A 22,465-nucleotide genomic window follows, 5' to 3' on the forward strand; every position below is an offset into this window, starting at 1 on the left:
GTAGATACCACTGTATATTGATAGAAAGATGATGTAACTATAAAGGCTATTTATGGGGTTACAATTCTAAATATTTTAACAGGATTTTCACTTAAATTATCCTCCCGCACTGCTGGTGGCGCTGTGCGCTAATTGCGAGCTGATGACGCGGTTTGTAAACACTAACCTGTCAACTACCCGGATAGCCGGGAGCTAGCTTACAAACGCACTTTTTTAAATTTGAATTTCACCTTTTAACATCTTATTTTTGCTGTTTTGTCATCATTCATCCGTTAATTATGAATGGCTGTCATGGGAATTCGTAGGAGTTAATAAATGCTGGGTTAGCTCACTCGAATTCCCAGTTAGGATCAGTAAATTAGCTTTCCCTGCCAGTCATGGCTTCCTAGGGATAAAAAAGGGTTAAAAGAAACCTGAAGTTTTACTTTTTTATTTGTTTATTTATTTTGCATCTGTTCCCCCGGAGGCCATCTGTGGGTGAGTAGATCAGTAACTGCTATTAACCTCAGCTTTACAAAATGAGCGTGAAAAGCTAATTTGCGCATGCTAATCGCTTTAGACTGAGGTCGCTTACAGTTTCCGTCATTTTAAAAATATTTTTTCACTTCTTCTAGCCCATGCACGCATTAAAATCACATTTAAGGGTTTCTCGGATTACTTTGGTTCTAAAATCAAATTCGGCATAAGAATCATTAGAGCTAACTAAGGACGAAATAATTTACTGTCACCTGGGTGTTTGCATGAGGAGCCCTGAGGCTTCGATCTGCCTGAACAAATCGTGGCCTCAGGTACTTACTTAAGTCTCCTCTTAAAAAAAACAACTTTTTCCTGATTGTACTTGATTTTATCTCCTTTTCAGTGTTTTTATTTAGTTACCGATTTCTGTCACTTTATGCCTTTTTTGTTTACAACATAATTAATTCATATAAGTAAATAAAGACGATTATTATTTTCTCCTTTCTCCTGTGTGTCTCTCAGCAGGATGATCTCTCAGGTCTTCATCTTGTCCTCGAAGGGGGACCATCTCATTTATAAAGACTGTATCCTTCTGTTCCCACAGCTGGAAACTGCTCAGGACAAATGAAAGCTGTATGAATGAATGTATTAGTCCCCCATTAAGTAAACTTTAATTGTAAATATATTTCGGCAGTGCCGGACCTCCATACTGTCGGTCGTATGGGGGCAATTCTGAATGTGAAAATGTGCTTTATTTATTTTGTGTGTCGACATCGACCTTGACCTGACCCACCAGTCCGTGGAGAAGCTGGTAACGACATCGTCAGTATTTTCTACGAGAAGGTCACGGCGCTGACCGGAGACCAGCCTCCGGTCGTCATGGTAAATAAATTATGGCTTCTTTTTATTGAGACACGCATACCTGCTGATTAATGCTCAGGAACATCCAAACACACAAAGTGGAGCTCAGACTTTTTGAAGGGTTTGTTAGAACAGTTCACCTCACAGCAGTTAGATTATTGGTCCGTGTGAATGACTCGGACCCCACAGGATGTTCTGGTGTCTGTTTTGGTTCATTTTATTTAGCTCCCAGTGTTTCCATGACGTGGTCAGCTTTCCAGCTGCAAAACCTGTTGCAATGCAGCAACATCTGCTCTCTGTCCGGACTCTGTCCAGTCAGCTCATAATTAAAAGCATTTAAACCAACAATGAGCAGCTTGTTCTCAGATTTCAGAAGAAGGAATCATTATGTTTGATTATAATACCAGTTATTTTCTCCTCATGTCTGGTTAAACATCTTTTGTTTTCCTGCAGAATCATAAGGATCTTTACTTCGTCCACATCAGGCAGGGAGGACTGTACTGGGTCGCCACGACCACGGCGGGCTCCTCGCCATTCACCATTATTGAGTTTCTCAACAGGTATGAGGTCATCCGTAAGCTGACCTGAGACAGTTTGAGGCTCTGCACCTGATGGTGTTACAGCTCCTGCTGTCTATGCACACCTGAGCTGACTGAGCATGCTCTGTGTTGCAGGTTAGCAGCTCTGGTTAAAGATTACTGCGGCAGCCTCTCAGAGAAGTCGGTGCAGATGAACTTCGCCCTCATCTACGAGCTGCTGGACGAGATCGTGGTGAGTCTCTGTGCTGCCACCCCTTTTGGCTACAAGTGGTGCTGTAAAGTTTTAATATATGTGAAGAAGGACGTAGCCTCAAACCTGCACTCTTTCAGATATCCACCTGGGGAAGACTCTGGTCTGATTGTGAAGAAGTCTATGTGAAAATGAACGTATCACACTTTTTCTGTGACCTCTGTTAATGCTCCACTGATGAGTTCATGATCTCATTAATTTCCCATGAATTTTCTTCCAATTATACAAAGTCGTTTTTCACATCGGACAAACTTATATGAAAGTTTTCCCGTTGGTGTGGAAGTGGAAGCAGTGTGGAGCTCGTTATTGCTCAGGTTTACAGCGAAGAAGTAAAAACACGAGCTGTGGGTGGAGCAGCATGTTTTCCTCTTCTTCTGTAGTGTAGATTTAGCACCTCCTGCTCCATCTCTCTTAGAGGGAAACAAGCATTTAGTCACATTTTCTTTTGATGAACCTCTGCTCGTGTAAACACCCTCCTCTCCTTCTGTCTGTCAGGACTACGGTTACATCCAGACGACGTCCTCTGACGTCCTGAAGAACTTCATCCAGACTGAAGCCGTCACCTCCAGGCCGTTCAGCCTGTTTGACCTCAGCAATGTCGGCCTGGTACGGTAGCACCACCTCACTCGCTCGCTTTGTTTCTTGACATTTAACAGCTTCGAGGGGAACCGCAGCCATCTGTCCTCAGGAGGCATCACTGTCACATTTTTGTTTTCAGATTGTTCAAGGTGATTTGGCCCAGAGAAATAAGTACTGTCATAACATCACGATTAAAAACAGGAGTTTTGGCTGAATCAGGTGTTCAGGACGTTTGCTTCACAGTCAGAGGCTTTGGGCTTTTTTTCTAAGGCAGCAGAAAACAAATATGTGAGCCGAGGTCCATCCAGTGCTTTGTAAATCTGTCCTTAGACACACGGATGGATGTCATTTCCTCCAGCTGTCTGGTCTTAATGAGGCTCTGGATGAACTGCAGACGATGTTAGAGTCGTCTAACCTGCCGAAGAAAATAATCTGAGCTATGTTTTGAAGGTCAGTCTTCTTGAGTCCATAATGTCTCAACACAACTGCCTGTTTTGTTTTCTTCCTCCAAATTTTGGGGGTTTAAGGACAGATTACTCTGTCAGCGCTGGGCTCCTCCTTAAATCTGTGACCTTAAGTCCGTGCACCCAGGGCTGGACGTTACGGGAAAACGGGTTTGACCTCCTCAGTGCACTACTCTTATCAGCTCTGCTGCTGAATACAAGTTTTGCTCCTCCTCCGTGTTGTTTTACGTTTCTGAGCGCTCCTGGTTTCCCATCAGCCCCTGTGTCTGGTTTTTGTTAAACATCCAGGGAACGTGTCTGTGCCGATAGTAAAGATCCCCAGGAGAAATGTTTGGCTGGTCAAACTGGGCTGTAAAAGTTAATTATGTCTCGTCTTAGATCTGTTTGACTGTTAGCAGCTCTGTGAGTTAGTAAGGTTGTGTTCGTCTGTCTCAAGAAGGCAAGTTTGTTTTATCGTCTTCACCTTTATTTTATAGCAAGAAAAGAGAGTTTATTTTAGAGCAGGAGCATCACATTACCAAGATTTACTGAGCAGTGACAGCAGCGATGATCAGACACCAGGAGAAACTGAGGGTATTTGGGGTGGAGGCGGGTTGCAAAGCAGCTGGCAGACAGGCCCGGTGTAAAGTTTACAACTGTGCTGGAACAGAGACCTCAGAGCCTTCGTGGAGCTTTAATAGATTTTATTTTTAGTTGAAAGTGTTCATTCTGCAGTCAGCTGACAGTCTGTATTCACCGCGTTGTTTACCTTGTTTTTATTTGTTTGCTGTCGTTGCAGTTTGGAGCAGAGACGCAGCAAAGCAAAGTGGCTCCAAGCTCTGCAGCCACCAGGCCAATCCAGTCCAGCAGAGAGCAGGTAAATCCCCACACACCTGTGGGAGGGAAACAGCTGAGCGAGAGGACGCCGACAGCCTGACAGACGAGTGAAAAACAAGCTGCTCTCATTTGAAGTGTGTGGATGATCTGTGGGCTCGTTTCCCTGGAGTGCGCTTTTATCTTTTAGATAAACAAGCCTCAAAAAATGAAGGCAATCTACATTCATATACATGTTTTTGTTTCTGGTGTACAAATGTTGATATTCTTTAATTTTTCCAAGAAGATGAACTGATTAGTTTAAGACGAAGGTTAAATCAACATTCAGAAAACCTAAAGCCGAGGGTGAGGCAGTCGTCGTTCACTGAGATATGAGCTGAGATATGAGTTAGTAAAAGTTCAGTTAAGTCAGTTTTTATGGGAACTTTGAGCCATTCGCTCCGTTTTATAACCAGGTTTGAAACTGACTGTCACATTTCAGTAAATAGTCTGGTCCCAGCTGGACTGAAAACTTTCTGGAAAAAAACAAAAACAGAACTTTTCATGTCCCGGCTTCTGATCATCTGGTGTGTGTGTGTGTGTGTGTGTGTGTGTGTGTGTGTGTTTTCCAGGGAGGGAAGAGTGAGATATTTGTGGACGTGATTGAGAGGATGACGGTCGTCATCGGCTCCAACGTGAGTAACAGCAGCGTGAGAGGAACAGTCACACCCGAAAAGCTTAAAAATGGCCAAAAGTGTTTGTGGTGCAGTTTCAGACTCGCAACAAATAAGACCGAATAATCTGAGGAATGTGGTAGTGTCAAAAAACATTTAATTACAAAAGATTTCTGAAATGAATCAACCAAAACAAAGAACTTTGTGCAGAGCTGTTGGGTTGGATTTCACGGGTGTGGTGAACTTTGGTTTGTGCTGCAGGGAGTTCTGATGAAGGCAGATGTGGAGGGCGAGATCAGGGTGAAGTGCTACATGCCGAGCTGCTCAGGTGAGACTCACAACCAACCGAAAAGAGGTTCAGCGAGCCACCACACAGGTGGTGTCTGTGGAGGGTTCAATCAGCTGGTCCCGTCCACTCAGACACATCCGTTTTCAGATGTGTCTGAGTGGATGCACTGAAACCTTGCTGTGGACTTTCCAAGGATCAGCAGTGGTAAAGAAAAGATGAAGCTTCGTTTGTTCTCCAGTGTGTTGGAGGATTTAAAGTCAGTTGATGCTCGCCCTCGTCTCAGTTCCTGACGACTGATTTTACTCGTTTAAACGAGAGGAAACAAATCAGATCAGTCTTCAGTTTTGCTGAGATGTGAAGTCGTACCAGCAACTTCCCATCAAACAGAGAAACGCACAGACAATCAAACACACAGCTGTCATTAAGGTTGATGATGTCATAGGTGGCGCACGCAGCAGCCAGTCCAATGAGAAAAGGCGAGCCTTTAAAAGGCTGCGGCTCGTTTATTCTGAGTGGTGTTGATGCACTTTTTGTTGTTGTTGTGTTTATTATTATAATGTGAACAAACGCCTCATAATGAGCCAATAAAGATAAACCTTGAACTTTGAGCACAGGTCAGGTTTCCTCAGTCACAGCTAATCTTCACACTCAGCAACAGTAAAAGCATCACAGCATGACAGCAACAACAACACTGCTAACTTAACAACCTGAACGTGAACAGTCCCAGGTTCATGTTCTCGTCCAGGAGAACAGCAACCCAGTCAGGAACCATCTGCTTCATGAATGCTGCTGTTCGATCCCTACACTTAACCTACGATTCAGAAGTTCGACTCTTCCCCCCCCCAATATCCTCTAAAGAGAAGTTTTTGTTTTTTTTCTTGTTTAGCTCTCCTCATATCTGAATTAAACTAATCCAGCAGCACCGAGTGAACCAGTACAACTAAAATGTGCATTACAATAAACGTCTTATACGTTAATACTTGTGATTTGTTTCTTTGTCTCTAAAATCTGAAGCGATGTCATCTTCTCGTCTCAGTTTGGTGTATCTGTGCTGTCTCTTTAACAGAGATGCGAATCGGACTGAACGAAGAGTTCAGCATCGGCAAGTCTCAGCTCAGAGGTAAAAACGCACAATCACATCGCAGACTTTCATTCGTTTATTGTATTTATTTTATGTTGTGATCACAGAGTAAATGCAGCACATATGAAGTCCACAATCTGTGTTCAGTAGTGAGTGAACAGGCGGAAGAAAGGCTCGTATAAGCCTGGCCTACAGATTTGACATCAAAACTATTCTAACCTGCGAAGAAGAAGAACCAGACAAAGATGGACTGCAGGAATCTGTGAGTTTGTACCAGTGAAGGGGATAAACAATAGACAACCGTGTCGTCTGCACAGAAACAGGATACAGAATTTAACTGATATTATTTATATATGAAGGAGAGCATCCATCCATCCATTCACTTCTCCTTTTCAGGGTCGCGGGGGCGTTTACATTCACTCCCGCATTCACACCTATGGGCAATTTGGATTAACCAATTAACCTATCCCCACAAACTGCATGTCTTTGGATGGTGGGAGGAAGCCGGAGTACCCGGAGGGAACCCACACAAACACGGGGAGAACATGCAAACTCTACACAGAAAGACCCCGGCATGATGGTGGAATTGAACTCAGACCCTTCTTGCTGTGCAGCAACAGTGCTAACCACCGTGCCACCGTGCTGCCCGTGAAGAAGAAGAGCAGTGGTGCCAATATGGAGCCCTGAGGAGCTCCTTTGGCTACTGAGAGAAAAGAGGAAGAAGAAGCAGTAACATGGCCACACTTTTAAGTGACAAGTAATTTGAAAACAAAGTTTTTCACTATTGTTTGCAGTTCTGTAAGAACTGAGTCAGCAGCAACTACAACCTCCTAAAGCAGCATTAATTTGCAGTGACTGTTTTTCTGTGTGACTTTATCAGGCTCTCACATCACTGTGGGGCGATTTTGGTCCACTCTATATTCAAGTTGTTCGTTCATGCAAAGCTCTCTCAGGTCTGGACTTTGACTGGACCATTGCAGCTTGATTAGTTTATTTTTCAGCTGTTCTGTTGGAGATTTGCTGCTGTACTTCGGATCATTGTCCTGTTGACGACCCAGTTTGGTCCAAGCTTTATGTGTGGGACAGATGACCTCACATGTGACTAGAATACTCTGGTATACAGAGTTCATCTAATCTATGGTGCTGTGTTCTTTTTACAGAGAGGAGGCTTTCTCCTACAGCCCTTACAAATCTGTCATGATCGTTGACTGTTAGCATGCTAACTGAGGCCTGAGCAGTTTCTGTGAGCATCACACGCTCTGAGCTCGGGGTGAAGTCGCTGGGACGTCCTGACAGGACTGTCTAATGCTGCAGACCAGCAAACTGACCTTATAGAGGTGATCACACTTAGTGGTGTGATCAGTGATTATCAGCACCCGGGTCAGACTGCAGGTGAAGTTTTCTGTTACTCACTTTCATACAGTTATTAGTGTTTCTGACCTGATTCACACGAACTGTAATACACCTTTCATGCTGAAACGCTGAAATGTTGCAGCCGTGTTTTTGTTCAGCGATCAAATCAAAGTGAAATGTGAGTAGAAAGACAAACTGAGCCGTGCACGATGTCCGTCCTCATAAACAGAACAGCGTTAAACGTGCTTCATCCTGTCGGTGTTATTAAAAACAGCACGGCTTCATTTCCTCAGAGATTTCATTTCCTGCTGCTGTTTGTGTTGTTGCTTTTCACAGATACATACGTATTTATTTGCTTATTAGCTTCACGGTGGATTTAAAGGTTTGAAAGTCGGCACGTACTGAGCGGGGCTGGTTAAAGAGTCCGGACTGCGGCTGCCGTCAGTTTATGGTTATGACTGAAAATGTTGGAGCGGATCTGAGCAGGAAGTCGGGACTAATCTGGGAGTCCCCGAATCCTGAAAAGTCTGGATTCAGATTATTTTTTTGTGGGTCATGATGTTGGATCCACTAAGGCGAGAGGATGTGCAGGTTAAAATGAAGGGGGGGTGTGTGTGACCTGCTGTGTTTGTTCCTGTTCAGGTTACGGCGCCGCCGTTCGGGTCGACGAGTGCAGCTTTCACCAGGCGGTGCGGCTGGATGAGTTTGACAGCCATCGGATCCTCCGACTGTGTCCCAGCCAGGGAGAGGTGATCCTAATCCTACAATAATACATACAGAGAAACCCAACAATCATATGACCCCATATGAGCAAGCACTTTGGCAACAGTGGGAAGGAATACTCCTTTTTAACAGGAGGCGACAGCTTTGCCTGCAGAAAGCGAGCTTGCTCCTCTGCACCATCAGAGTCACAGAGGAGCATGAAGGAGCTGCCTGAGCACTCACCTGTTGTAGTTTCAGGGTTACGTCAGCAGCGCGCTCTGGTTTCTGTCCGCTGTCTGTAACACACGAGCAACACTGAAACGTTTCACTCACATCATCAAATCAGACTGAACTCTGAGCGTGTGCAGTTTGTTTCTTCCTCCTCGACTGCTCCTCATGCTCTTCATCTCCTCTTCTTGCAGCAAACTGTGATGCAGTACCAGCTCAGCGACGACCTGCCGTCTGCGCTTCCTTTCCGACTCTTCCCCACCATCGAGAGAGACAATGGAGGAAGGTAGGACCTTCAGACACATCAACACAAACTACATGAGGTTCAGAAACCTGCAGTTCCTCTAACGTCCAGCAGAGGCTCCAGCGGTGCACTGTCTCCTCAGACTCCCCAGTTAAAATGTGGCGTGGCCTCCTTAAACGATTCTCATAAAATCTGTAAGTTAAACAAATACAATGCAAACATGAAACAGGTGAATGCTGAGTGACGGACACATCGCTCACCAGCTGGTTGCAGGTCCTGCTCTGAGAACAGGGTGAGGGTTGTTGTTGGACAGTTGTGCCAGCAGAGGGCAGACAGTCTGAGCAGGTGTTTCACCTCCTGCAGGCAGGTGAGGTTTGATCTGTTAAAGGGTGAGCTCTGGCGCCCCCTTTCAGGTATATCCGCCTGATTCTTCACCTGTTTGTTCACTCCAGGCTTCCCTGAGCTCAAACTGACATTTAACGGTCATAAAGGGAAAAATGTGCTGGAAAACAGGAAGCAGGCTGCTCCAGCAGTTTTCAGCCTACACCCTGTTAACAGGCTTTCTTCCATCGTTTCCTGCTGCTTTAGTGCAGCTCGCCTTCTATTCCTGTAGCTGCGGCCGCCAGCTTCATCCTTTATAGCAGGGGTCGGTAACCTTTCTGATTCTGAGTGCATCTAAAATTTCCTCAGAAGTCAGTGTGCCATATGATTTCATTAGCAATAAATTTAATAACGCTCTATATTAACAGTTACAAACTATATAGAACAACTTTATAGAATTATATTTGTTCGCAGATGTTGGCAGCTATCAGCGAATACTTATCAGCTATTTTGAAACAAAAAGCAAAAAGACTTTTTATCCATAAAAGCAAATGAACTGTACAACAGAAAATACAAATGCTATTTATGGTCTCCTCACAACAATGATAAGAAAAATAAACTAAGCCAATATGGCATGTTTGCTAATACAGAGACACACATGTTAATGTGATCTCTGGTCTCCCACTCAGAGACACAGGTCTCCGAGTGTCCAGCATTCAGAGGCTACCTGAGGACACTCATGTGAGAGAAAATCTGCTCACACAGATATGTAGAGCCAAATACTGTCAATAAGGCCTCTGCAATGTTCTGAAGACAGTTAAACCTGTCAGGTAGTGATGTCCAGCAGGTGAAAATGCAAGCTTTGAATGAAAGCCAACACTGCTGTGACAGTGATGTACAGTCTTGTTGGTATATTTATGATTTCTATACATTTTACATCAGATAAAAACTTTAGTTGTAAGATTCAGATAATTATTTAATAAAAGCGAGATATTTTAAATAAGAATAAGAAAGAAAAGTATTTCTTTGTGCCCCCCTTTCCCTGTTAATGCCCTACCTGGCCCCCTGGCAAAACTTTGCTAGACCCGCCCCTGCACAGTTAACAGCTGTCAGCTACTTAGAAAAGGATCCTGGTGTTATTTGTCTCTCAGAAACAGTTCATAACTTCAACTCATTCATGTCACCTAAAAGGTAAACCTGTTTCTCCATCAGCTGTTCAGCTCTGATGATTCAGTAAGGACATCTCCTGGTTTCATCTTCATGTTTCCCTCTCACCACATATCCAAACTGATATCATGACCAGCAGCTTTACAGCTGTGGCTCCAGCAAACATCAGCTGATACTAGAAATTATTATTAAATAAATTCTAACAACAGCTGATCAAGCGTAAACGTGCTGCTGCTGTTTAGCGCGACATCCGCTGGTTTCCTCTTTCTGGCACAAAGTGGGCGATAAACAAACAAGAGAGAAAAGCCGATCAGCTGATCATTTATTCTCCAGCCACAACCTCCAGGAGTACACGGACACTGTACTCTCGTACATCAGGAACTGTGTTGATAATGTCACCGTCAACAAAAGGGTCAGGGTGTTTCCAAATCAAAAACCCTGGATGAATAGCGAAGTGCAATCCCTCCTAAAAAGCCGCAACACTGCCTTCAAGTCAGGGGACAGGGCTGCGTACAGGGCGGCCAGGGCAGACCTGAGTAGAGGCATCAGGAAAGCTAAGGCTGCCTATAGGAGGAGGATTGAAGATCACTTTGCTGACAACGACCCCAGAAAAATGTGGCAGGGGATCAATCACATTACCAACTACAGAAGCAATAACCAGGCGACATCTAGGATTGATGCCTCGCTGGCTGAGGATCTAAATCGTTTCTTCGCCCGCTTTGAGACGACCAGGCCCTCAGCTGTCACACCACTTCCACCCGCCCCCAGCACCGGCACACTAACACTTAGGGAGCATCAAGTGAGGTGTGCTCTAAGGTCAGTGAATCCCAGGAAGGCGGCAGGTCCTGATGGAATACATGGAAAGGTTCTCAGAGCATGTGCTGACGAACTGACCGGAGTCTTCACAAATATCTTCAACCTTTCCTTGTCATTAAACACCGTCCCGCCCTGCCTCAAAACCTCCACCATCATCCCCATCGCCAAAAAGACAGCTGTGGCCAGCCCAAATGACTACAGGCCTGTTGCACTTACGCCTGTAGTGATGAAGTGCTTTGAGAGACTGGTCTGTCAGCACATCAGGGCCGGTCTGCCTTCCACTTTGGACCCCCACCAATTTGCCTACAGGACAAATCGATCCACCGAGGACGCTATCACCATAGCGCTCCACACTGCGCTGAGTCACCTGGAGCACCGAGGAAGCTATGTGAGAATGCTCTTTCTGGACTTCAGCTCAGCATTCAATCATATCATCCCGGAGATCCTGGTCCAGAAACTGTCTCACCTGGGACTCTCCACCCCCATCTGCCTCTGGATCAAGGACTTCCTGACAAATAGACCACAGTCTGTCAGACTCGGCCCCCACCTGTCCAGCACCATCACACTCAGCACCGGGTCTCCACAAGGATGTGTTCTGAGTCCCCTCCTGTTTACACTCTACACATCCGACTGCTCCCCTACCCATCTCTCAAACACCATCATAAAGTTTGCGGATGACACCACCGTGGTTGGACTCATCTCAAGGGGGGATGAGTCGGACTACAGAGATGAGGTCAACAGACTGACTGAGTGGTGTTCAGTTAATAACCTCCAACTGAACACCACAAAAACTAAAGAACTCATCTTGGACTTCAGGAAGGGCAGAGCAGACCCGGCCCCACTGCACATTCACGGGAACTGTGTGGAGAGGGTACACTCCATGAGGTTTCTGGGCGTGCAGATCTCTGATGATCTCTCCTGGACTGCAAATACCACGGCGGTGGTAAAAAAGGCCCAGCAGCGTCTCCACTTTCTGAGAGTGCTCAGGAGGAACAACCTGGAGGAGAGGCTGCTGGTGACATTCTACAGAGCCACCATAGAGAGCATCCTAACGTACAGCATAACAACATGGTATGCAGGGTGCTCAGCTACAGACAGGAAAGCACTGCAGAGGGTCATCAACACAGCCCAGAAGATCACCGGCTGCTCTCTGCCCAGCCTGGAGGTCATTGCAAACTCTCGGTACCTCAGCAGAGCTGGCAATATCATCAAGGACCATTCTCACCCCAGCAATCAAGTGTTTGAACTATTACCATCAGGCCGACGGTACAGGTCACATAAAACCAGGACAAACAGATTCAGGGATAGCTTCTTTCCCAGAGCTATCACCATAGTAAATAAGCACAAAAACAATTGAAACTGCTTAGTTACACCATACTGTCACCGTCAATTATTATGCTGCTATTCTTACTGTCATTATATTAATGCTGCTATCCTGTATATATTGTACCTACTATTGTTTGTTTTATTGCACCTTTTATATTTTACATTTATATTTATTATTGTATTTTTGCACCAAGGGAGTGGCACTCCAATTTCGTTGTACCCTGTACAATGACAATAAAGGCTATTCTATTCTATTCTATTGATCAGTTTCATGATTGAAAGGAGAGAGAGGGGGAGAGAATGAGAGAAGAAGAGGCAGCTGTGCAGCGTAAACACAGAATAAATCCACCTTTGTGTCTTTTTTCATTGTAGCTGAAGTTCGGGACAAACTGCGTCTCTTCTCAGCTCAACACGAAACGCGTAATATTTTCTCTGAATGAGAGACGATTCTGTTTTTTACGGGACGGTTGGAAACTCTAATAACTAACCTTATGAATAAAATAAAGTTCACTGTCAGTAACATCATAGCACCCACCCAGCTGTGTAGAAACTCCGTCATGCTAGCTAGTACGCAGTACGAGTTATTGTAACTGACTGTAAAAAGTCAGCACAATGAAAATAAACTCCACCTAAACTTGGTTTATATCTGACCCAGATAGACTGCAGGTCATAACTTCTTACCTGAAGTTCAGTTCACCTGACACTCGGACCGGCGGTCGCCTCGGGTCTCTCCTCCTCCTGCCTCCCCTTTCCCTCATCCACCTGCTGGCCTCTGTGGAAGCTCCGCCACAGCCACCACCAAACAACTGAGTTATTTTTACACATCGACCAGATCCTGACCAATCCACCACCTTTCATTGTTTATACTGTTACAAAAAAAAAAATCATCGACCCATAAAAACGAAAAATCACCATCGGGCCAGTCCAGCTGTGGTTGTGCCATCAGTTAACCCTTCGCGTGCCAGCTGTGGCACACGTGCCCAGGGTTGCCGGCCCCTGCTTTATAGTAACAGCTGCAGCCTCAGTGTGAGAGCTGTGAGCACAAAACTCAGTCCATCATCAGGCTGACAGCAGATTTACCCAACAGGGCTGTGCAGTGCTGACTGTCACACCGTAACCATGTGACTGTATGTGGATAAGAGGGGGAATACTGAGCCATCATTGAATCCCAGAGAGTGGATACTGTTCGTCATCATCATCATCATCCTGGTGACTCTTCAGTCTCAGCTGACTGCAGCTTTCCAACCTTATAAACTCCACATTTGCATAATGACTGAAATAGCTCCACTGATGAACAATGGTGCCGTGAGCTCAGTTTCATGATCAATAATATGCAAATGATTGTTGATCATATCAGCTAAAACTACCTAACTTCAGTTTGCAGCATCCCATCTGCAAACTGATGCTAAAAAACATCCAATTAACATCCCAGAACTTCACCAAAACTGGAGCTCAGACTTCCTGAAAGGTCCGTTGGTCCAACAACCTCACAGCAGGAATATTACAGAAATGCTCCGAAAGCACAGACGCGCCCCTGATGGAAACTATAACCCTTAATGCAGTTTAAACACATGAGTTATAAAATACAGGTGTGAAATGATGTGCAGAGAATGAAGAGTTTGTGTTTCAGGCTGTAAACATGTTTGTTTCTGGTGTGGGGACCCACTCACCGCTGTCGCCTCTAGTGGACATTAGAGGAACTGCAGTATAGGACTTTAGCTCCTTAGCTGAGGAACATGTATTTAAATTGTAACTGAACTTAAAACTGAAGCATAGAATAAACTGATTATTAAAGCTCATTAACCTAAAGTTAACCTGCTGACCTGCCAGCCTGTCTCTGTGTTTCTTTCATTTTATCAGCGTACAAGAAAACCTTCTGCAGTAAAGTCACATCACAGTTTACTGGCAGCCTTTGTGTTTCAGTTTTCGGTGACTGAACTTCTCTATTTATTTTATTTCTTTAGTTTTGACCTTGGGGAGATCAGCTTGTTCACTAACATCACACAGGAGCTCACAGCTTTACTCAGCACCATCATGGTTTTGTTGTAGCTGGTTTTATTAGCTCTGGGACGTTCTGTGTAAACGAGTTTCTCCTCTCTGCAGGCTGCTGATGTACATGAAGCTTCGCTGCGATCTACCACCAAAGAGGTCTGTTTGTATCCCACATATTTACACAGAAAGCGCTTCAGGTGCTGCGATGGAAGCAGCAGACATGTTTGCTTGAGGCCGTCTGCAGGTGCAGCAGGTGTGTTTGAATGATTCACGGCGTCCATGTTGGAAACGACACGAGCTGCTGTCAGCCAGACGCCGCTTTAAAGGGCCAGCGCACCAAATTAAAAAGGAGAGTTCAATCTGGGGAAGCAGTCAGCAGGGGCTCACACAATCCAGAGGCATGATGGGAAGTGTAGGATCCAGTCTTTTTAGAGTTTGAGGATATCTGAGTCTCCTTCCTTTCCTCTCAGCTGTTTAAGATAAAGAAGGATTATTCTGATCTGAGGAGGGAAACGAGCAGAATAATGTTACTTTGAGTGAATCACTGCTTTGGAGAAAAAGCTTTAACAGCTTTTTTTACGATCACTGTAAATCTCAGCGATCCTTTGAAATGATGCCTCCAAAAACATCGTTTGATCAGGTTTGAGCTCAGGAAACATCACAGGTGTGACTTTTAGGTAACGATGAACAAAGCGAGGCCCGAGCTGAGCCGTCAGTGCAGCACTCGAGTGATAATGACAGATCAGGATGACGATGATGATGACGTCATTGTTTTGTTTTGCAGCGCCGCCATCAACGTGTGTGCCACCATCCCCGTCCCCAAAGGCTCTGTGAGGTGAGGCGCTGCCATTCAAACCAGCTGCTGCTTCTCATGGAAATCAGTCTGTATGTAAACGCAGCGCCGGCGCTTCAATTTGAATGTGACTCAGTTGTTGTTCTTCTGCACGTCACTGACACCTGCCCGAACAGGAAGCTTAAGGCCAGACGAGAGTTCCTCGAGCCTGTGAAGAAATCGCAGCTCTTCTTAGAAATGTTTTAAATGGAAAACAACATTAGCAAAGTAGGAGGGGCGGTTCTTATTTGTTAAGGAAAGTCATGGAAATCAAAGTCAGCGATGTGTGGAGGGCCTCGAGACACAGAGTCCTGCTGCACAGTCACAGGTGAAAACGCCTCCAGTGACGTACAGGCAGCAGTGATGGTGTTGGTTTAGGTTCTCACGTCATGTGAAGTCCAAACCAGTAAAATCAAAAAGACATCAATTTACTTAAAAGCCTGTCAAACTCACCACAGCACTGATCACATGATCAGATCCCTGTAATCCACTGATCAGAAAGATTACAGGGCCGCTTTTTAATCACTGTGCCGTCATTTCAATGAAACATCAGGGATACTGATCGGGGGGGTAAATCAGGTTCAGAGGGCCAACAACGAGACAAACCCTGTGACAGGACACTTTGCATTTGGCTAGTCTCAGTGTCACTGCTGCTAGCAGGAGGTGATACCTGGACCCTGTGGAGGGTGCACAAGTAGTCCAGCTCTTTGCTGTGTCTCCCAGCACAGTCTCAGGTCCTTAACCCATCAGCAGAGCCGGTATCTGCTGCTTTGTGTCAGGAGGAACAGGGCGAGCGCTGTCAGAGCGACACGCATCCCAGCAGGTCGCTGATGCGAACGTCTCTGAGCAAACAATCAGAAGAGGGTGGCCCGAGGGCTCGACGTCCTCTGGTGCTCGCTGCCCAGCACCGTGGAGCCCGACTTGCATTGAATACCATAGAATACACACAAGCTCCACACAGAAGAGTCTGGCCAGCATTCAGGCTGGGGGGCAGAGGGGTCGTGGTTTCTCGCTCCATCCAGGCGTAAATCTTCCAGCTTCTCCACAGCAGGTGTGAGCTGAGGTGGTTTCTGTACAGCTTGTATTAATGTGGCAAACTCGCAGCGATGAAGTTTTCATCACGAAGTTTTAAGAAAAATGTTTCAAAAGTTTAAAGCTTTAACCTCCTAAGACACAAACTCTTTAATGCCATTTTTAATGTCTCTTTGCTATTTGGGCTGATTGGGACCCGATGAATGTAAAAACAAAGAATTACCTGATTTTTGTTTTTGATGAAAATGAGATCCACGTATGAGGACATTCGTTTTAAATTTTGATAGAATAGTGGCAGCATAACGTCCTCGTAAGTGGATATCAGGCCCTTGTAGAGCAAAATTGAGTATTTTGGTCGAGACAACCCAAAATGTGATGTTCATATATGTGGACGCCTGGTCCAAGGAGGTTAAAGTCTAATGTTTCCTAAATGTCTCCAGACGGCTTTGAGCTGCTTGAATCAGAATGAAGTCTCATCTGAGGCCTTGCTTTACAAACTGCTGCCGACAGCTGCGAGTGATTGATGAACGTTGCGTCCTTCCTGTTAGCCGTTACGTTACGCTCGCCATGACTGGAGAGCTGAGGTCAGTTTAACGACCACAGAGTTCAGTTATGGACGGAGCAGCGTTGTGGAAAATGACGGTTACATCAGCTGAAAGCTGCCGTCAGGATTACCAATCAAATCATGTCTGAAAGCTTCTCCGCCTCGCCGCCGCACACTGAGATTATGTCTGTAACAGCAGCCAGGTGACCTCTGACCTCCGGCAGGGGTGGTGTGTGGTTTGCAGCAGGTTGTCAGGTGTGAATGAAGCCGCTCACGTTTGTTTGTTTGCTCAGTTTGTCGCAGGAGCTGAGCAGCCCGGATCAGAGCGCCGAGCTGAAGCCGCAGAGCCGAGCCGTCGTCTGGCAGATCGCTCGCTTCGCTGGAGGGACACAGCTCTCAGCGCTGTTCAAGGTAAATGGCCTGTATTTGTATAGCGCTTCACACTACATTCAGTCATCCACCCATTCACACACTGGTGATGACAAGCTACATTGTAGCCACAGCTGCCCTGGGGCACACTGACAGAGGCGAGGCTGCCGGACACTGGCGCCACCGGGCCCTCTGACCACCACCAGTAGGGTGGAGTGGTGTCTTGCCCAAGGACACAACGACTGAGACTGTCGGAGTCGGGGCTCGAACCGGCAAGCTTCCGATTAAAAGACGAACTGCCAACTCTTGAGCCACGATCGCCCCATGTGTGGTGACCACACACGCCTGGAATATCTGGAAATTTGTTCATACTAACAATCAAATACACAAACTCTTGTGATTCAGGTCAAAATGTAATTTTCAAACACATAAATGTAATTACAGATGGGCGACACTGAACCGCTTCCTCCAGCTTCACAAAAACGAAGCGCAAACATGGCCGCCATCACAGCAGTGACAAAAATGATCGGGAGTTCCAATTACACGTTATTCTTCATGTTCACGCCCTCTGTTACAGCGTGCTGATTGGTCTGTTAGAGATTTAGGAAAGGACATCCTCCCTCAGTGGCACCTGCCTCCAAACAAGAGGCAAAGTGGTCATGTGATCACTGAAATCAAGATGGAGGATGGTGCAGTGATGTGTCTAATCCTAAGAAAAAGTTCAGGTTTTAGATTTGTGCTTTGATTGAAGGAAACAGACAGTGCAATTGGAAAAAGCCTGAACAAGTATGGCGTGTTTTCACATGACTGCACAGTCCCGTGAAAACACGCTAATCTGATTCATTACCATCAATGTGATTAAAAAGTTCCTAGAAAACAGAAATATTAATAGAGGAAACGTTTAGCTTTACTTCCGTCACGCTGGCTTCCAGCACGCTGCTCACACAGGCCTAAAGGCTGGTAGTGACCGCCCGGCAACCACCGGTTGCTAGGGAAAAATATGAATTTACTGAGAGGTTTGCGAATGTTTGTGCGAATCTCCAGACAGGTGTGAGGTGATATTGAAAACCTCGGCTGCCTGTAGTTTGTGTGAAAGATAACAAGTTATCACATGAACATATAAATTATTAACTAACGAGCACCCCCACCCCTCACCTTTGTCCTCCCCGTTTTCAGCTGGAGGTCCCCAGCCTCAGCTCGGCCTCTATGTTGGAGGTCGGTCCAGTGGGCCTGAGCTTCGAGCTGCCGAAGATCACTGCCACGGGGCTGCAGATCCGCTTCCTGCGCCTGTCGCCCATCCAGCCTGGCCCCTCGCAGCGTTGGGTCCGATACGTCACCCACTCGGACTCCTACACGATCCGGATCTGAACATTTGGATTACCTCAGCGAGAAGATGATCTTACTGACTGATCACAGGACTGGAGACGAGACACGTGACATCAATAATGCAAATGTGATTCTCGCTGTTTCATCCTTTTGTGACTCTGTGTTTGGTGGTTTGTGCAGAATCGGAGCTGCTTTAGTTCAGGAATATCAGAGAAGAGGAAGCTTGAAAAACTCTGGTGAGAAGTTTCTTGTATGTGCTGATTCAGTTGAATCATTTCTGCTCAGTGACCAGTTCCACTTCTCTTTGTCCTCCTTGCATTTAACCTTCTAGGCATGACATAAAGTTTAAATTAAAATTGACCTTTAGGACACTGTGTGGCTCTTTGTTTCCTCTGAGCAGCCTCTCAGGATGGATGGATGGTGGCGCTGATGATGAGGATGTAAGCATCCTGGAAATGAAGAGCCAGCTGTTACATTTCCATTCAGGCCTTTATAAACAATCCCTGTTATTAGTTCTTGTGTTCTTTTTGCTCAAGTTCAAACTAAAGTTTAAACTACTGAATTCCTTCAGCTGCTGTTCATGCTGATGTTCAGAAGAGCCATGCTGGAGCTAACTGGTTTAATTTGACATTGTTTGTCTTTGCTAGTCCTAAAGTTTGGGGGAAAAGAAGGCAGCGTGACTTCTTTATGTTTGTAAAGACATGTCACGTCTCATCCAAGGAGCTTCTTCAGTTCTAAAACAAGAGGTGGAGAGTCCTTGGTATTTAACCTGTTTGGAATCGATCCTGACAGTCGCTGGCATGGGTCATTACCATCAGTGGGGGTTAAGGGCGAAACCACCTTGGCACATGTGATGAAGCCTCTGCTTAGGTCACCGGTCTTACTCTGCAGAAGTCAATGACTTAGAGCAGCGATTCCCAAAGTCAGGAGTGCTGCAAAACCTCCACTCTGATCAAAGTGTGAGAGAGTGATGCATTTACATGACAGTTTTATTCAAAATCAGTCTGTTGGCTATAAACTGCTAATGTTACCCATTAGCATTAGCAGTTTATATGCAAAGAGTTAAGGCTAACGTGACCCATCTGTCACTAGGACACAAACTTCTCCTGCAGTTCAAGTTCACATAAATTAATATAAATATGTAATTGTACTTTGTAAGTAAATTAAAACTGAATTTCTATGACACCTGCAGTACCGTCACAGCCCACTAGGTTAGATAACGGTCCACAGGACGAGAATTCATTGGCCCCCTGGTGGCCATTAAAAAGAATACAGGTTTAAGGCACTTCTGTATTGGTTTCACTGTTAGAAAACCAACTTTTGGGGCTTATTCAGGATAAAATATTTCTGTTCACAAAGAACCAACTGTGAGCTCTAGATGAATCGAGTAAAGTGTCTGTTTGTCTAGCTTCAAATAAACGTGTTAGTCCTTAAAGTCCAGTGAAGAACGTTCTGATCCAAACCTCATGTTGTGCAGAAACTGGAAGGAGAGACCTTTGAAAGCAGATGTTGTTAGCACATGTAGGCAGCACAAGAGCTACCTTTGAGCTACCATCTCGTGTTCACGTGGAGGGTCCGCCACATGGAGTGCCATTCCAACCCAATTAGTGTTAAGTGGATTATGAAGCCCTCGAAAACCGAGTGAGTGTTTGGCGATGCTTGATGCGTGATCTGTGACTCCACTCCTCTCGAGCGCGCCGCCTGTTCAGTGTCAAATGTAACAAACCTCCAGATATGAGCGGCATGCTGTTATTCCCTTGGTAATTAATAAGAACTTTCAAAAAAATTGAAATTTTGTTGGTGTATCTAAGGACAGAATTTATGAAGTAATGCAATTAGTTCAAATAACTATAATTTTATTATGCTTTCCCAGAAGAAGGGAGTGGGGTTTTCCCATTGCTCTTGCTGTAACATCGCCTTTAGTCTGAGAGCAGAGAGTTTATCAGATGAATGAAAGTTTCCTAAAATGCACCGAAGCCAATGAACCAACAGACTAAGCCTAGAGTGAAAGTACGCAGCCTTAAGCTTCAAACTTTAACTGATATCAGTGTGTTAATAAGATTAATAGAAATATGGTATAAACAACATGTTTCCTACGGAGCTATCTGCTCATTACAACAAGCTAACAGTGGGTATGTTTTTGATATGTCAAGAAATTAAACAGAATCAACAGCAAAATCTATTTTTCATTCATCCAGGTGACTTTCTTGAGTCTGTGCTGACCACAGGTCTCCTTACAAACAGGTCACGGCAGTCTGCATCAGAAAACATTATGTGATGCTGTGGTTTTGATTGTTGCACAGGTGACTGAACAAACCTGCAGTCAGCTGAGACTGAAGATGTCATCCACCTGGATGACCTCATCGAGACCATTTTTTTATTTATTTTGTGATTAAATGTTCTAAAAGTGACATATGAACAAATTCCTGTGTCATAAGAAATAAGTTGTTGTTTTATTGTACGCCTGCATTCGTGGTTAAAAACTTAAATGATGAAACGTCCCAGTTGATGCTCAGTGTTCTGATGCTGCAGCTGATAATATCAGAAATTAGTTACAAAATAGTTTGAAGTTGTGAAATGCGTGTTAAGTCTGGAACGAGGTGACAACATCTAATCTTTAACTGCACAAGGCGCAGGCTTAACTTGCAAATGTCCTGCAATGACGTCACAGGGCAAACGCCTGCATGTCCTTTTACAGCGCAAACACTGTTCCTACAGCAGCTCAGAAGAACATTAACATCTATGGAGGAAATATGGAAGCTCGTCTTTAACACTACATTTAAATTTCAATCTAATAACTCAAAACTAGGGTCAGTCTGACACTCAGTAACTCAAGAAATGTTGTTTTAATAAGGCAAGGCAAGTTTATTTTATAGCACAATTCAACAACAAGGTGATTCAAAGTGCTTTACAGAGACATTAAAAACAAAAACAAATAAAAAGCATGATTTAAAATTGATTAAAACAAACAAACAAACAAGTCCAAATTTGAAGACAATAGCCCAAAATTGCGATTTACAGATTACATGTTTTTATTTTTTCTAGTGGCAGAGTAGCATTTTTTGCAGTGGTGGAAAAGGGCTTCCTTCAAGAGCAGCCCTGAAGGCTTTTCTCCGACCGTGGCCTCTGGATGAAGGTTGAACATAGTCACTGTGACTTCGCTGCTTCAGTCTGTGGGCTCTGCTCCGTAAAGCCTGAAACCACGTAGTTTATTGGTCAGGCACTCGGATAAGCTGAGGTGAAGCCCAGCAGAACAGGTTGGAAAAATGAAGCACGTGTCTTAAACCCGTGTTCTACCTGAAGACCAATAGATGGCGATGACTGTGGTTGCATAAAAAGACCTCCAGTCCCCTAGAGGCTTGTCACATGATGTCAGTCTGCATTCCTCCAGGGTGGTCTGCAGTATTGGAGGTGATACACATTAGGGCAAAGTATGTATTCCCTGAATAGTTGGTGACGGTTCCTGGAGGTTGTTAGCGTATGCCTGGTGAAATCGGTTGCAAAGAGCACGCTGCGACAAAAACGTCTTTGTGGTTGCTTCGGTTGCCTGGAAGATGCCAATTGTGGGCAAACGCTTTGCTAATTACTGATGTGGTGACGGTGAAACCTGAAATAGTGCGATGCAAATCAGAGAAGGGTCGCCTTCAAAGTACAAGTGATGGCTCAGAACCACGCCGATGTGTGTCAGAAGGCACAAATTTCACTTTGAAGGTGAATTTTCGACATTTCTATTTGTGTTGCTTTTTTCACAGCTTTGCAGACACATTGGCGTGTTGCATGCAAACCACGGATGATTGCAGCAACTTGCTAGCAACCAAAGCAATCGCTGACGAGTTGGGGAATACACTTTTCTCTCACAACTGACCAGCGGTTGCCAAACGGTTGCAGACCAGTCTGTAAGGACATCACGTCTCAAATGACGGACAAGTTAAAACCATGTGGTTAGTGATCATGTAGACGTCTATGGGAAAAAGTCATTCCGAGTTTTTGGGCTCCGCTACTTGTTTTGTATCTTTTTAAATAAAAAAAAAAAAATTTACGTCTGTTTTGTCATACTGTGTTTCTTGGTGTGTTATTGGGGAAAAAACATCAGCTACAGTAAAGATCAGCAACTCCCTGATTTCTGTATTGCTTCATAATGTGGAGGACTCCTGGGGGCCCCTGAGGGTCCGGGAAACCTGAAGCCTTGTGGGTAATACGGCCCTGGATTGCGGTGAACCTTAAACAT

General features: G+C 45.0%; 1 protein-coding gene across 2 annotated transcripts; it reads left to right on the forward strand.

The window, feature by feature from the left end:
* Positions 1-149: 149 nt before the first annotated feature.
* On the forward strand, positions 150-22,274 carry ap4m1 (adaptor related protein complex 4 subunit mu 1). Of its 2 annotated transcripts, none has more exons than XM_063485095.1 (16): positions 150-477; positions 979-1,040; positions 1,253-1,338; positions 1,771-1,877; positions 1,992-2,088; positions 2,602-2,712; positions 3,928-4,005; positions 4,574-4,636; positions 4,877-4,943; positions 5,971-6,024; positions 7,981-8,087; positions 8,463-8,554; positions 14,246-14,290; positions 14,919-14,969; positions 16,836-16,953; positions 18,088-22,274. In XM_063485095.1, exons 2-16 carry the CDS (start codon positions 983-985, stop codon positions 18,277-18,279), a joined length of 1,326 nt encoding a protein of 441 aa, XP_063341165.1. In that variant the 5' UTR covers positions 150-477; positions 979-982; the 3' UTR covers positions 18,280-22,274. The 2 variants fall into 2 exon arrangements, with proteins under 2 accessions (XP_063341165.1, XP_063341166.1); XM_063485096.1 differs by having other exon boundaries at positions 982-1,040.
* Positions 22,275-22,465: the final 191 nt, after the last annotated feature.

The sequence above is a fragment of the Pelmatolapia mariae genome, linkage group LG10_11 (genome assembly GCF_036321145.2).
Source record: "Pelmatolapia mariae isolate MD_Pm_ZW linkage group LG10_11, Pm_UMD_F_2, whole genome shotgun sequence".
Lineage (NCBI taxonomy): Eukaryota > Metazoa > Chordata > Actinopteri > Cichliformes > Cichlidae > Pelmatolapia > Pelmatolapia mariae.